General features: G+C 36.9%; 3 protein-coding genes across 3 annotated transcripts; all 3 read left to right on the top strand.

Moving 5' to 3' along the window:
• The first annotated feature begins 98 nt into the window (after positions 1 to 98).
• LOC134879873 (caprin-2-like) lies at positions 99 to 1,627 on the top strand. The gene is made up of 4 exons (XM_063906427.1): positions 99 to 131; positions 554 to 646; positions 773 to 913; positions 1,160 to 1,627. The coding sequence occupies exons 1-4, from the start codon at positions 125 to 127 to the stop codon at positions 1,594 to 1,596; spliced, it is 678 nt and encodes a 225-aa protein (XP_063762497.1). The 5' UTR covers positions 99 to 124; the 3' UTR covers positions 1,597 to 1,627.
• A 1,741-nt stretch (positions 1,628 to 3,368) lies between these two features.
• Positions 3,369 to 4,604, top strand: LOC134879773 (C1q-related factor-like). Its single transcript, XM_063906272.1, has 4 exons — positions 3,369 to 3,426; positions 3,523 to 3,621; positions 3,710 to 3,850; positions 3,942 to 4,604. Exons 1-4 carry the CDS (start codon positions 3,420 to 3,422, stop codon positions 4,382 to 4,384), a joined length of 690 nt encoding a protein of 229 aa, XP_063762342.1. The 5' UTR covers positions 3,369 to 3,419; the 3' UTR covers positions 4,385 to 4,604.
• Positions 4,605 to 11,090: 6,486 nt separating this feature from the next.
• On the top strand, positions 11,091 to 14,309 carry cbln18 (cerebellin 18). Its single transcript, XM_063907781.1, has 7 exons — positions 11,091 to 11,164; positions 11,820 to 11,916; positions 12,480 to 12,659; positions 12,783 to 12,932; positions 13,043 to 13,131; positions 13,248 to 13,328; positions 13,987 to 14,309. Exons 2-7 carry the CDS (start codon positions 11,820 to 11,822, stop codon positions 14,131 to 14,133), a joined length of 744 nt encoding a protein of 247 aa, XP_063763851.1. The 5' UTR covers positions 11,091 to 11,164; the 3' UTR covers positions 14,134 to 14,309.
• The last annotated feature ends 1,223 nt before the right edge of the window (positions 14,310 to 15,532 follow it).

Raw genomic sequence — 15,532 nt, 5'->3', positions numbered from 1 at the left:
ATAAAAAATAAGAGGTAACAAGGGCGGGACTCTCAGAAAATGATATATATCCAAGTCTTTTGTTTCACGATCAGTATATGCACCTTCAATCCATCTGAAGCCGTCGTCCTTCACCAGCATCAACATGAGAGGTGAGACGTCGTACAAGTTTCCACTACAGTGGCACAATATTTAGGATGGTAGTGGTTTTTAACTTCATAGACCACATGGAATCCAGAAAAACGTTTCAATTGAAAGGTCAGACATAATGGAAATAGTTGGGAAATACCCTGAATTAAGTTGGCTTTATAATGTGGTATAGAAACTTGTTCTAACCTGTACGCTAAGAATCATTTAATGAATTACACAACGAAGAAGAAACACGTTTTGAGGATGTAGAAGAGGATGTTATGTAGAAGAGGATGGTCTATTTGTAAAGCTTACTCCCATGCACCTCAAAATAAGAAAAGTCACAGAAACAGTAAATCCAGAGTAAGGTCATTTTTTCCAATAAACTATAATGCAAACCATTTCCTGCGTTTTATTGGTGTGTGCCTTTGCTCTTTTCCCTCAGCTATTTTGCTGCTTTGTACGCTGCATGCAGCTTTTGGTGAGGGTGGATATGACTGGGTGGATCCTTCCTCTACTTCTGACACAGCATCCAATCGTAAGTGATTTTTAAGAAAAAGTGTTTATTTTATCAATACATAGTCAATGTATCTGCACATACTTGCACCTGCCATCGTTGTCCTAATGTGTGTGCTCTTTTGTTTGTGAATGTATGCATGATCAGTGTGTTATTTGGATCAGCAATCGTGTGGCTGCTGTCTGATGCAGAAGCAATTGAATAGGATGCAAAACTACTTTAACGTAAGCGTTGAAGGACTGCAATCTGTCCTGACAGAATCAAAGAATGCCCTCAACAATATCAGAGGTGAGCAGCACCAGCATCCAAAAAAAATATTTTTTATGCACTTGCCAACACAATGCCATTTTTGTCCGAAAGATTTGACGTTTGGTAAGTAATTCATGTCATGCCATGATATCCAAAATTCCTTATTTAAGATTAATTAAGATTTCAGTTCAGATTTCTGTTCGGGATATCAATTTAACAAATGTTTCAATTGTTTAATGCACAAAACCTTCCAGCCTGATTTGGTGTTCTTCTCTGCTTTTTCAGCCAGCCGCAGTGTCTTTTCTGTCGCTCTCAACAGAAACATTAGAATGGACTGCTTTGGCCCCTTCCGCGATGACACGCTCATCCCTTACAAATATGTCTCTATTAATCTGGGTGATGGCTACAGTACGGAAACCGGTACCTTCACCGTTCCTCGCACTGGTGTCTACAGCCTCGCCGTCACCATCTACAGTGACATTGATTCTGTTATTTCTCCGTTAGCCGCCTGTGCTAAACTGCAGGTTAACGGCCATGCTGTGGCTGTTTTACCTGAACATAAAGGCAATGACCCTGAAGACAGTACCACTGTGGTATTGGCCATGGAACTGAAAGCTGGGAACCAGGTGGCGGTCAACCTGCCAGCAGGATGTGTCCTCTGTGATAGCCAAAGCCACTTCAACACTTTCACTGGCTTCCTGCTGTATGCCACCGACTCATAGACAAATTCTAGCTGATTACGGCTTTGCACTTACTCTTACTGTTTTTGAGTCTGTTAGATAAACGCCCAACTTGAAGGCTTTAATCTTTTTCAGTTTTTTTTTTACGATAACCAATCCTGCCAATGCTGTCCTAATTATTTCATTTTTTCATCATCAATATTGCCAACTTTTGATCCACCTTTTATTTCTTTTTTTTTGTTGATCTTTAGAACAATGTGATAGAAATATGAATTTAAAAAATGTTGTACCTGAAACTTACCAGTGAAATAAACCAGACTTTTAAACAAACATGTTTGCATTCTGAGCCACTTTGTTTCAAACACCTAAGAAAACATTATCGATACAAAAAGATACAAAATTGATGTCTGCATGTTGTTGTTGTGCACGAAGATGGTGAAATAATTCATTTGACGTTGTTCTGCTTGTTAAAACTATAACACGTAGATTGCGTTTCGGATTAACATATAACTACATTTTGAAGCCCTTAAGTAACTATTTTATTTACCCTTACTCATCAAAAAACTCCATACAAGTATAATTATAGTACAATACATATTTTTAATAATAATAACTCTATTTGAATAATATGGTCAAACTTTAATCAAATATGTCGAAACCTTTTCTAAGGTCTCTTATTTCAGTATACATTATTCTCGTGAAACACAAAATCTGCAATACATCCAGTGAAAAAAGTCTGCTGGAAATCAGATGTGACCTGAAACACATGTATAAATGTCTATGTTCATAGCCATTCCGAAGATAACTTTTTCCTTATTTTAAACATTACCATGATCTGGTGCCCAAAAACAATAATCATAGGCAGATCAGTGCACACATAACTTAACAAAAGCCATCTTCTTCTTTAACAAAAATCTTGGTTAACAGAGTTATACTGCATATCTAGATTTAAATTCAGAATACTTTTTCATCCCAATAAATGTACATATAATTTGTCTTGTCTTGGCCCTGGCCAACAAAAAAAACCCTCAACATACACAGTACAATTCTTACACTGAAAAAACTGAAACGTTGACTTTAATAAAAATGTATTAGGTCAACAGATTTCCCATCTCTGTATTAGGTTAGTTTAAAGTGATAATATGAAGTTTAAATAAAATAATATTAGGGTTCAACTTAATATTATCGCTTTCAACTAACGTGATACAGTTTTATGAATAAAAATCAGTACACATTAAATCAAGGTGATGATGTTGGTGGTAGAATGTCCTTAGAAGGATCATTGAGGCTTGGAAAGGGGGTTTAAGACTGAGTCAAGGTGTGTGTGTGTGTGTGTGTGTGTGTGTGTGTGTGTGTGTGTGTGTGTGTGTGTGTGTGTGTGTGTGTGTGTGTGTGTGTGTGTGTGTGTGTGTGTGTGTGTGTGTGCGTGTGTGTGTGTTTCTAGGGGAAATGTATCTACAGAGTATGCCTCAGACATTGTGGCTTATTCCTGTCATTCTGGGCTCCAATACAAAAATAACAGCACAGCATTTAATAATGTTAATTATTATGCAGCAATGCCAGAGAGGTAACACAAACTCCTCTTTTCAGGTGATCGTTGATACCTGGTCTGTGGCCATCCACACAAAGCCCTGCAGGGTGTGTGATTTTAGAAAATGATAGCACTTGGTGGTGATGATTGAACATATAAAAGCAAGTAGGGCAGGATAAAAAAAAAACGTGCATAAAAAAAAAGGAGGAGCGATGACAAAAGAGGAGGAATAAAACTTAGAGGTAACAAGGGATGGCTCTCATAAAAAAAATATCCATGATACCTCCTCTACTTATCAGTCGATCACAACCTCTATCCTTCTGAAGCTGTCAAGATGAGAGGTAAGACTTTAAACCTTTTTAGAGGAAGTTAAAGTTCAGATATACAACCTATGAAGATCGTCTTTATTACTACATGCATATGCTTTTTCCCTCCAGCTCTTTTACTGCTGTGTCTGCTCCAGGCATCCCTTGCTAAGCCTTCCTATGTCTGGGAAAGCTCAAATTCAACAGCAGAGCGGGCAAACCCCAACAGAGGTAATGGTGATGAACTGTGGGTGCATAATCAGGTGTCTTCATACCGTATATTCTATCTGCAATTGTATTCGTGTGTGTTTGTGTTCAGCGTGTTCCTTGGACAAAGGATCTTGCAACTGCTGTGTGATGCTGAAAGAGGTAAACAAGCTGAAGATGTACTTTAACGACAAGCTGAGTAAGTTGGAGGAGGAATACGTACAAACAGAGAAAGGTCTCAACCTTATGGAAGGTGGGTCACACACCCTTCGGAATTTTCTTCATGATAAACAAAACTCATTGATTTACTTTTTCTAACTTTCAATTCACCTTTGTATCTCCAGCCGGCCGCGTTGCTGTCTCTGTTGCTCTATTCAATACCACGTACTTTAGATGTTATGGCCCCTTCACAATCAACACCATCATCGTCTACAAACACGTCTTCATCAATATGGGTGATGGCTACAATACAGCGACTGGTATCTTCACTGTTCCCCGCTCTGGTGTCTATAGCCTCGCCCTCACCATCTATAGTGACGCCGGGTCTCCTGGCAACATCTTGGTCGCCTGCGCAGGTCTGCAGGTTAACGGCCTGGTGGTGGCAGGATCCAAAGAAATAAATATGCAAGACCAAGAGGACAGTGCCACTGTAGTTGTGGCCCTCCACCTGAATGCTGGGGACAAGGTGGCTGTCAACCTGCCCAGAGGATGTTTCCTCTGCGACGACAGTGGCAACTTAAATACTTTCAGCGCTTTTCTGCTTTATCCTACTGAACCTCTGGGCTAGTGCACATACTTTCTTACTAACTCTTGCCCTACTGACAAGGTTAAAGTCAACTAGAAGAAGTATGTTTATGAGGTGCCTTGTAGCCTCACGTCAATCTGAGGGAAGCACACTTTTATATCTGTCACATCTGATTTGAACCAATGTAATGTGAGTGTCTTTGTTCTAAAACTGCTTATCTTTTGTTTGCTGTAATCTTGATACAATTTGGAGGAATCTACTTGACAACCATGTACCTGTAAAATGACAAAGAAATAAATCAAATAATCAAAGCAGATGGTATTCTGGTGGATTTTATGTGTGATGTCAATAAGAAATGTTGACACAATTGTACAAAAAACTTCCCTTACTTTGCTTTTCTTCATTTACTTTTACCCTATTGAATAGAACTGACCTATTTTCCATTTAAAATGAGGATTTTAACTAATAACACATACACAAATCATAATGAGGGGAAATTAATTTGAAAGTCATATAAGCAGCCAGTTGAAGTAAACTACCCTGTAGGACACATACAGCACATTTAGATATGTTATTTAACATTTAGTTAGGTAGTAATTACGCTGTCCGGCCAAAAGAAAGGTCACAAGCCTGTGGGGGGCAGTGCTATGATCTGGGGTTGCTGCAGTTGGTCTGGTCTAGGTTCAGCAACATGATGTGCTCAAAGAAGGAGGTCAGCTGATTACCTGAATATACTGAATGACCAGGTTATTCCATCAATGGATTTTTTCTTCCCTGATGGCACGGGCATGTTCCAAGATGACAATGCCAGGATCCATCGGGCTCAAACTGTGAAAGAGTGGTTCAGGGAGCATGAGACATCATTTTCACACATGGATTGGCCACCACAGAGTCCAGACCTGAACCCGATTGAGAATCTTTGGAATGTGCTGGAGAAGACTTTGCGCAGTGGTCCGAATCTCCCATCATTTCATTTGATTTCATTGTATTTGTTCTGCTCATGATGGTGCACAACATAAGAAAAAAAAGAAAGGAAAATTAATTGATATTCAAAACACAACTCTATTTATAAATTCCATGAGTGAAAAGGAGCGGGGAGAAGAATAAATCTTATTTTGCCTGCTCCTTACTCAAAACATAAATAAACAATCAAAATAGATGGTCTGTCAATTATAGTTACTTACAACAAATACTTACAGTGACGTGAGAGAAGAAACAGGAGACATGTACACTAATTCACAATCAACTAAGGAAACAGATTACCTGCCACTTCATAAAGTTTAGTTGCTCTTTCTTTATACATTTTCTTGAACTAAAAAATATTTACAGCCTACAACGCTTTAAATCATTCTGTAGACAATTCCACAGTTTGACTCGAACCACTGAAACACACATCTGCTTTAAAGTAGTCCGTGCATACTGATGCTTAAAATGAAATTTCCTTCTTCGGTCCTCATCCTCTGAACTAAAAACAAACAATTTTTATAAATGTTCTGGTAATACTTTGCTTTTTGCCATGAATATAACTAGTAATGTCAGGAACTCAACTAAATCCTTAAGTTTCAAAAGTCCTGACATGATAAACAGACTATTTGTGTGTTCTCTGAAGTCCACTTTATGAATAATTCTTACTGCTCTTTTCTGCAACATAAACAATGGATTGATATTACTCATGTAGGTGTTGCCCCACACTTCCACACAAAAGCTCAAATATGGCAAAACCAGTGAGCAGTACAGAATTCTCATTGCCTCGTAATCTAACACATACTTTGCTTTATTCAAAACAGAAACATTCTTGAACATCTTTTTTTTTACATGTACTATATGTGATTTCTATGTCAATTTGTCATCCATTGTCACACCTAAGAACCCAAATTCAGACACTATTTCAATACAAACTCCATCTATTGACAGTGAAACCTTTTCACCCTTTTTTTTATTAGCAAAAACCACAAACTTGGTTTTGTTCAAATTTAAAGATAACTTATTTTCATCAAACCATATTTTAAGTTTGGCCATTTCATTTACAATGCTTTCTGCTAAAAGCTTTAAATCATCTCCTGAACTAAAGAAATTGGTGTTATCTGCAAACAACACAAACTGCAGTATCTTTGATATCTCACATATGTCATTGATATACAAAAGAAAAGGTTTAGGCCCCAAGACCGACCCCTATGGAACTCCACATTCAATGTTCATACTCTCAGATGCATTACCAGCAAACTCTACGTATTGTTGTCTGTTATCTAAAGAGCTACTTAACCAGTTTAGAACTATTCCTCGCACACCATATGTATGTAATTTAGAAATACAGATGGCATGATCTATAGTATCAAATGCTTTTTTTAAATCAATAAATACGCCTCTATTTCTATTACTGTTGTAATTTCTTCTGTTATTTTCATTATTGCTAAAGCTGTAGATCGATTTGCCCGAAAGCCATACTGACTCTCATTCAACAAATTATTCCTTTCATTAAATGTATCTAATGGTGTCATCAACACAAGATCTTGGCGAAAAATGTATGCAAGACTTCGCTGCGGTCTGCTGGGGGAGCAGCATCAGAGCCGGTGACACCAGCAGGATCAATAAACTGATCAGGAAAGCTGGGTCTGTCATCGGCATCAAACGGACAATTTTGAAGCTGTGGTGGAGAGGAGGACACTCAACAGGCTGCTGTCCATCCTGGATAACACCACCCATCCTCTCCACCTGCAGCTGGTCAGTCAACGGAGCTCCTTCTCTAACAGGCTAATACAGCTCCGCTGCAACAAGGACAGACACAGGAAAACAATCCTGCCCACGGCAATAACTCTTTTTAATAAATCTCCTCTGGCTGGCAGAGAACTCTCTGCTTCATAGCTTCACTGGACTTACACCTCACTGGACATTCACATCCGCATTCATTTAAATTATTATTAATCCTGTTTAATCATTCTATGTATATATCATTCTTACTTCCCATTCTTTTTCTTTAGATTTGTAAATAATTTTTTGTTTGTGTTTATCTTATATTTTACTATTTCTTATTGTGTACATTTTGTATTGTCTCTATGTTTCTAATGCTGCTGGAACAAAAGAATTTCCCAAATTGGGATCAATAAAAGTCATATCTATCTATCTATATCTATCTATCTATATCTATCTATATCTATCTATATCTATCTATATCTATCTATATCTATCTATCTATATCTATCTATATCTATCTATATCTATCTATCTATATCTATCTATATCTATCTATATCTATCTATATCTATCTATATCTATCTATCTATCTATATCTATCTATATCTATCTATATCTATCTATATCTATCTATATCTATCTATCTATATCTATCTATATCTATCTATATCTATCTATCTATATCTATCTATATCTATCTATCTATATCTATCTATATCTATCTATATCTATCTATATCTATCTATCTATATCTATCTATATCTATCTATCTATATCTATCTATATCTATATCTAAGACCGAAATAAATGTTGTGACATTGCAGAGGTTTGTGGAGACGATGCCACAACGAATGCGTGCCGTAATCAAAGCTAAATGCGGTCCAACGAATATTAGAGTGTGTGACCTTTTTTTTGGCCGGGCAGTGTATTAAGTAATAAAAAGCATTGTATGTTCAGCGCAACAAAGAACACTGTTGCAACTGTGATTTGCATCCTGGTATTAAACCTTTATCAAATGGTATCCTAAAGTAATGTAATCTTAGAGGTATCGGATGCTTTGTCGTTATACTGTAATGATGCTTGTGAGGTCATGTTGTGAGGTCATCTGATGAGTGTAATGTTTGGGTCCATTGTGATTGGGCAACCACCTGGCCTAGATGGTTGCCCAACTCATAATATCTCGAGACAGCAGCTGATTTCAAGTTGCGATGACACAACAGAACTGAGGTGCAGCAAAGAGCAGATCTTTTTAATAAAGCAACGTTAGTTTACATATATTGAGGGTATACTGCTGTGTTTATGTTGAAGAATACAGCAACAGCATTGATTATTGAAAAGGTATTACATGAGAAAAAAAACTGTAGTCTTTTGTGGCTGCAGACGGAGATGAATGAAATCTGATCTGAATTGCCTCAAGTGGTGTTACTAAATATTCACCAGCAAAATTAGCTTGCATTTTGAGGTGTGTTTCTGGCCATCTGATGAATGTTAGCCAAATATTAAAGGGTCAAGGCTCATTTATTTTCAATGCACATCACGAGCTTAAACAGCCAATAACCGTTTTAGTCATTTTATGTTACACAAGAAAACAAAAAACAAGGATCAGATGGAATGTAAGCAGCAAAGAAAAAAGCAGTATTTGCTCTTCTCTAACTATGTCTGTGTTCTTCTGATGCTGAGCATGTGTCAAATATATCTAAAATGTCACTGAAATAAACATCAACTTGTGAAGAATGACAATGAAAGATGACACTTATTCATGGGTTGGGCTATTCCTCTTTTACCTAAAAGTAGGCGTGTAATCTAATGTTGATATAGACGTTTTTATCATAGCAACTTTAATGACCCCACAACAACAACAACCCAATAGTAACATACTAGTACAGACAAAAGTGCTCCAGGGGGGCAGAGCAGCTGCATTGCATGGCCTTTTTTATAGTTGGTATTTCAATTTGAGAATCATTGGTGTAACTAAGGAAAATATTTTCTGATGATTATTTCTGCAAAAAAAGGGTCCTGTTTTTTTATTTTATGTTCTACTAAAAGCTTAAATGTTTTTCCTGGAATCATTTGTTCAGAGGAGTCAAACAAAGTATTATGGTTCGACCCAACCTTGTTTGCAAATTGCAAACTCAACAAAAAGATGATTTCCATATACATATAGGATCATTTTCTTTATTGGTGTACTCACAGTGGTTTATCTTTCTTTATTGTCAGCTTCAAGTGCAAGCCCAGTTTGTGGCAAAGCTTATCACTTTTATACTTCTTTACAAATTGTGTGTTAATAAGTTCTCGAAAAAAGAAAGAAAAGTGAAAATTGCAATGATATTTTTTCAAACCTCTGCAATATGTTATCTGGCTCATTTTCACACTTTATCAAACAATCTCAGAAAGATGATCGACTCTTTTATTTTCACTATTATAGAGTATTCCAAAGCTCTGAGGTCAGGGTGTAACGTAACCATTTTTTGTAACATGTATGAATCATCTAAAGGACGGACATTGAAAGTGTAAAGCAGACACGAAAAACACCTGATACACCTCGGCCTTCTTGTAGAAGGTAATACAATGTGAAGAACCGGGTCAGTGGACTTAAACACAAACAATGCAGTTCCTGTAGCTACAACAAGTTTGCTGTCAACACAGAAACACCCTGATATCTAATAGGTCTAGATGATCAACAACGATATTGAAAATTACAAACTTAGACTTCAAACAAGGTGTATTGATAAATGACTGTGGAATTACGGTACACACTGCTGAACGTCAAGCTCTTCAAATATAAAGACAATCATGCACATACAAACAAGGAATACTTTCTTTTTTGTGAATTATTCATCATACATTTGAAAATATTCCTGTAGTTCTTCGTGTAAAACAGAAACAACAAAAAAACTACATGAATTTTTGCCATATTCAGGAATGCATAAAAATGCATCGGCCAAATCAGAATTAAAAAACCTGCTCTGATTCTTTTTCTCTTTGAACAATTGGAATGTCAAACTCCATCTTGTGCTTGAGATGATTTCATGTAATTTAAATATTTTTGTTTTATTGTTTTGACTTATTTGTCACATGAGAGGAATGCCAAATATTCACTACATGCTTCTCACATGTTAACATGTTCCCCATGACGATGCTAAGATGCTAACATTCGTTAATAAGCACCATCAATGTGTGTGTAATAATGTAAGAGAGATTGATATGGTGACACAAATGCGGACACAAACCCCCATTCACCAACATCCCTATATCAGGAAGCAATCAGCTTCTTTGATTGTCTGTACATTTCTTTCCACAATCAGCTTGTATTTCTTTCAGGAATTTAGATTCTTTGAATATAAAAACCGGATAGAAAAAGGCAACACCTGGCTGTTCATAAAATGGCTTTATATCTTATTATTATATAAATATTGGTCCAGAATCAAGATATTTTCCTTCAAAAGAATATGTCTTCTATAGCCAAGTAGGCTACCTATCAAATATCTCAAACCACAAAAAACACATCATCAATACATCTGGGTTACCAACAATACCCCAAGGGAAAGTAATAATGGGATCACAGAGTATCACTATTAGCTTCTTGTTATCTCGGCATGAGAACCAGGTGACGCTGCACATTGGTCTCAGATTTAGGCTTTTATCGATAAGATAATAACACCCTTCAGCTTATTTGTTTTCTGGTTTTTAGGCCATTATATTCCCAGGGACAATGTTATCCATATATCAGCCTTTCTGAGAAACTGTTGTCCAAGAGGCCGGCCACCTGACACTGCTGTCCTAATAAGGGCTAGAATGGTCCGACCAAAGTGTGCTGAAGGGAACAACAGGATCAATTCTTGGTTTTCAAAAGTGAAAGAAAACCTATTGGTGTGCTATATTACCACAGACCTCTTTGTGTAAGGAAGGTATTAGTGTTTGGCTCTGAAACCTGCACGTGGATAGGTGGGTACATTTGTGGGTGTGTATGTGTGTGTGTCTGCTTGGGAGGAGGCGTCATTTACGTCCTCATGGGGAGGTTCACCTGTTGTGCATCAATAAGAAGCTAAAACCATCCCCTGCTTTAAACCTTGACTCTCAGTTTGACAAACTCACAGAACCTTGAGCAAGAAGAGGGAGGAACAAACAAAAGTAAGTTTTATGTTTCTATACTTATTAAGCTTCTATGATTGTTTGAAAAAGGAAACCGGCTGTCAACCATCAGTTATTATACCAAACAATGAGTGATTAAAAAATGATGATGAAGGATGGTGGATCAAGTACAGGTTTGAGAAATCATTTAACACATCTGGAGTTTGAATGTGACCTCAAAATGTAATCAGTTATTGTTGTGACCTCAAATCACTTCTAATAGATAAAGCACCAGGGTGACTATTTTAAGATCTACTTACAGTCACTTTTGAGTTGTTTTACATCATTATTCATAATTATTATTTTACATAATAATGTAAGCGTTCAAAATATTTCTGATCACAGGAAAAAGGGTACAGAAACTATATAGCTTAAGGCTTAACTGTTTGGCTTTTTCAGAATAGAATATCATAATAAAATTATAAAATGGTTAATTCAAATTTTAAAAGATTATTTGGGGAATTTGGGCTCCAAAAATAATCTATTCTTTCACACTTTGCCACCGTTTATTGTAACCCAGAGCAGACAACAAATCAGAGACGTGTTTTAACTGGTTTGAAAATTGGTCTTACATGTGAATCACTTTTTAAATCCTGCTCTGGGTTTATATTCATCCATGACTGATCCCAAACTGATTCATTCTTTTTTATTTCAGATGGTTGTTTTACCAGTGTTGTTCCTGTTGGGGCCGCTGTTTCTCAGTGGTCCTGCAGAGGCCCAGACCGTATCTGAAATACTGAAACAGGCTGCACGTAAGCAGCTACATATCTCATTGTTTATTTTGATCCACTTGTGGTAAACAATTCACAAAAACATGTACACTTTGAGTAGTTTAAAGAGCCCATGCTGAAAGGAGCCATGAGAAGCAAGTATTATTTAACTGTAATGATCTGCCAATCACACCTGCCAATACTTAACACACTTTTACAGTAACATGAAATCAATAAAACAAATGACCAGTAACACATATTATCTGACATCTTCAAACTGTTTAATTCTTATTCTTATACATTTTCTAAAACCATAACATATCCATTGAGACCTTCAAATGATTTGGTTGAAGATGATATTATATCATCTAGCACTGATCCACATAGTTTAGAGATGTCATGTTCATGGATCATATCATCTGTCAGCTGTTCGACTATTATGAATGCTTTGCAACACTAACATGTTTTCTCTTCTGTTTTATAAGTCAGATAAAGTCGACAGAGAACTTCCTGGTTCAAACTGACCCCTCTGTCCCTCCATGCTGAACTTCTCCCTCACATAACCTGCTCTGTTTTGTTCTTTTTCTCACCGGTCCCTATTCCAGTCAGCTTGAACACACCTCTGGACTGTAACAAATGGGACTGCAAATGTGCCTTTGATCACCAGCGTGGCTGCTGCTGTGCTGCCAAAGACATGTTTCAACTAGAAGATGACACCTTCATAAGGACTAAATCTTTGTGGCACAATATCAGAGCACTGAAATACAGAGTAAAGGAGCTCACAGGTGAACACACATTCACTGATGGATGGTACATTTAAACCAACATATCCACAGAAAGTATGCTTCAAATACGTTATGTGTACACTTTGTTGTACAATACAATAAAGCTCTCTCCCTTACTCCCAGACGGTGTCCGGGCTGCCTTCAAAGCTTCAAATATTACCTCTTCAACTTCTGGATCTAGTGAAGCCTGCTTTGGTCCTTTCAATACTAATGTGCCAATCCCATACTCCTATGTGACTCTTAACCATGACAATGGATATAACCCTGCCTTGGGTATGAATCATATGCATACACACATGAAGGCGCTAACTATATCATTCTCAATTAAAGTGTGTAAAGGATTCATCACAGCAGTTTTACTAACTCTTCACCTCCGTCTCCAGGTACCTTCACGGCCCCTGTTGCTGGTGTGTACGTCTTTTCCGTCACAGTCTTCTCACAAGTGGAAGAGAATGAGCGTCTCTACCATAATGTAAGGCCAGCACGAAGATTTAACCAATACAGGACTTCTGAACAACTTCTGCTGATTTACCAGAAAAGCAGCAGCAATTATTTTGTAACGTGATGTTGTGTTTGTTGTGTCTTAAGGTCCAAATGATGAAGAATCAAGAACCGATAGTCGGCGTGTGGGAAAACAATCGAGAAGACTCTGAGGACAACGCTAATCAGGTAAGAAGTGAAAAAGAATCAACAAGAGTGAAACACAGAGGTGGAAGAAGAACTCAGATCTTGCATTTAAGTAAACGTAGAAGTACCAGAGTGTAGGAATACTCTGTTACAATAAAAGTCCTGCATTCAAAATGTTACTTAAGTAAAAGTAAAACAGTATTAACATCTAAATATACTTAAAGTAGCAAAAGTAAAAGTACTCAAAGTGCAGATTGGTGTTCTATTAATAATTGATGCATTAAAGTGTCATCAAAGCTGGTAAAGGTGCAGCTATGTTTAATGACTTTATAGCAGGGGAGATTGTGAGTTTAATCCAGGTGTAACTAAAGTCTTATTTAGCTGTTGATTATATTTCAGATTATTATCATAATGTATAAAGTAAGTAAAGGACAACAACATTTTATTGGATTAAAATACAAGGTTTACCTCTGAATTGTAGTGGAGTATAATTAGTACCTCAAAACTACCACTACTAATTACAATTACTTTAAATAGTAATCTTGTAAATAACAGTATTTGAGTAAATTTACTTATAAATATAAATATCACAATAATACATTAAATTATAGATTTTGGGGAAACATTTTAACCAGTGATTTGGACAAGATTTTGTACCGGCTTTGTTAATCTTAATGCTGTTTATTGTGTATACTTTCAGAACGTGGTGCTGGAGCTGCAGAGAGGCGATCAGGTGTACATTGTACTGATATCCGGGAGAAGGCTCTGTAAATTGCTGGGAGAAAATATCTTTACTGGTTACATGCTGTACCCCCACGCCGACCCTTACATTGATATGTATGAATAATACACTTTCAGACTCCAGGACCTTAAATGAAAACATTTGCAGTAAAGTCGTTCACACACTGGTTGATTTGTGCATTTGTATGTAGGCATTTAAGATTAATGATAGCATGAAAAGGGATAAATAAATATATATGAGCATGCATGGCAATAACCAACACTACAATGTAAGTCTGTGTGCAGAGGAAGTGTGACTTTATTTTGATTTGGAAATAATAAAGTTTATTTGACACGGGATGTCGTTTTATTTTGAAATTTGTTCTGTTTAGCTTATTGGTTCGAGTCACATTATTGCCAAAGCTTAATCACATATTGCTGAATAATTTAGTTTCACAAAACCTTATTTAACATCCATGCCAATGAAGCTTATTTGAATTGAATTGAACTACCAGAGAGAGAGAGAGAGAGAGAGAGAGAGAGAGAGAGAGACACAGACCATGAATGGAAATATGGAGCAGTCTGAGACTTTGACAAAATGAGGGAATGATAACACTGAGCCATAACGATTCTGCTACTAGCGTTTGGCCTACATGACAATATTGCGAAACACTGTAAACCAACGCCTTTAATGGAACCACAACCAGACTAAGTAAATTCCTTCAGTTGGATAAACACATTATGTAGCTCACACACATGCTGCACACACACAGGCACACACACTCTTCACACAGGATGAGAGTTTAGACATACCAGTCACTGCAGTATGAAGCTTCTGAGGTATCAAGCACTGGCTTGTGGGTCCATGTCGTTTTCTTTAAGAAATAGGTTTGACATTATCATAAATATGCTTACTGTTCTCATGCTCAGAGTAAGAGGATTGATACTTCTCACATCTGTCCGTTATGTAAATAAAAAGCTATGGCCAGGTGAGACTGAGCTTAGGTGGTGGATTGAGTTTTCTTGTTTCCAGTCTTTATCCTAAGATAACCAGCTGCTAAGGAAAAGGAGGGGTCGTCCCAATCATGATTAACTATTCCTGTTTCACTTTCTATTTAGATTGGCAGTTTGAGCTCTAACACAGACCATGGTCCGACTAACTGGATCAGCAAAAAAAAGTCTTTGACATCAATCATAACCATTTCAAAATATGGTCTCGAATAAAACGTTGCTCAGTCAAACTGTTGAATGTTTTGTAAGGTGTTTGGTTATGAACAACACACAGATTTTTTTTTTCACCAGGAAAAAACACTTATAATCAATGACTATTTCAAGTGATTCTTTGGTCATATCCTAAAGTATTTTTAAAATGTTAAATACAGTATTGATATCACTCCAGAAGAAAAGTTATAGGATCAAAGTAACTTCAAGTCACTGTTATCTTCTTTCAAGACAAACATCTTTCCCTAACCATGACCAAGCAATATGGAGGCCTAACCACAACCTTTAAGGTTTAATAGTTTGGC

This window comes from Eleginops maclovinus, chromosome 18, assembly GCF_036324505.1.
Source record: "Eleginops maclovinus isolate JMC-PN-2008 ecotype Puerto Natales chromosome 18, JC_Emac_rtc_rv5, whole genome shotgun sequence".
Taxonomy (NCBI): domain Eukaryota; kingdom Metazoa; phylum Chordata; class Actinopteri; order Perciformes; family Eleginopidae; genus Eleginops; species Eleginops maclovinus.
Note: the sequence above shows the minus strand (reverse complement) of the source record. Positions and strands in the feature narration are given on the sequence as shown.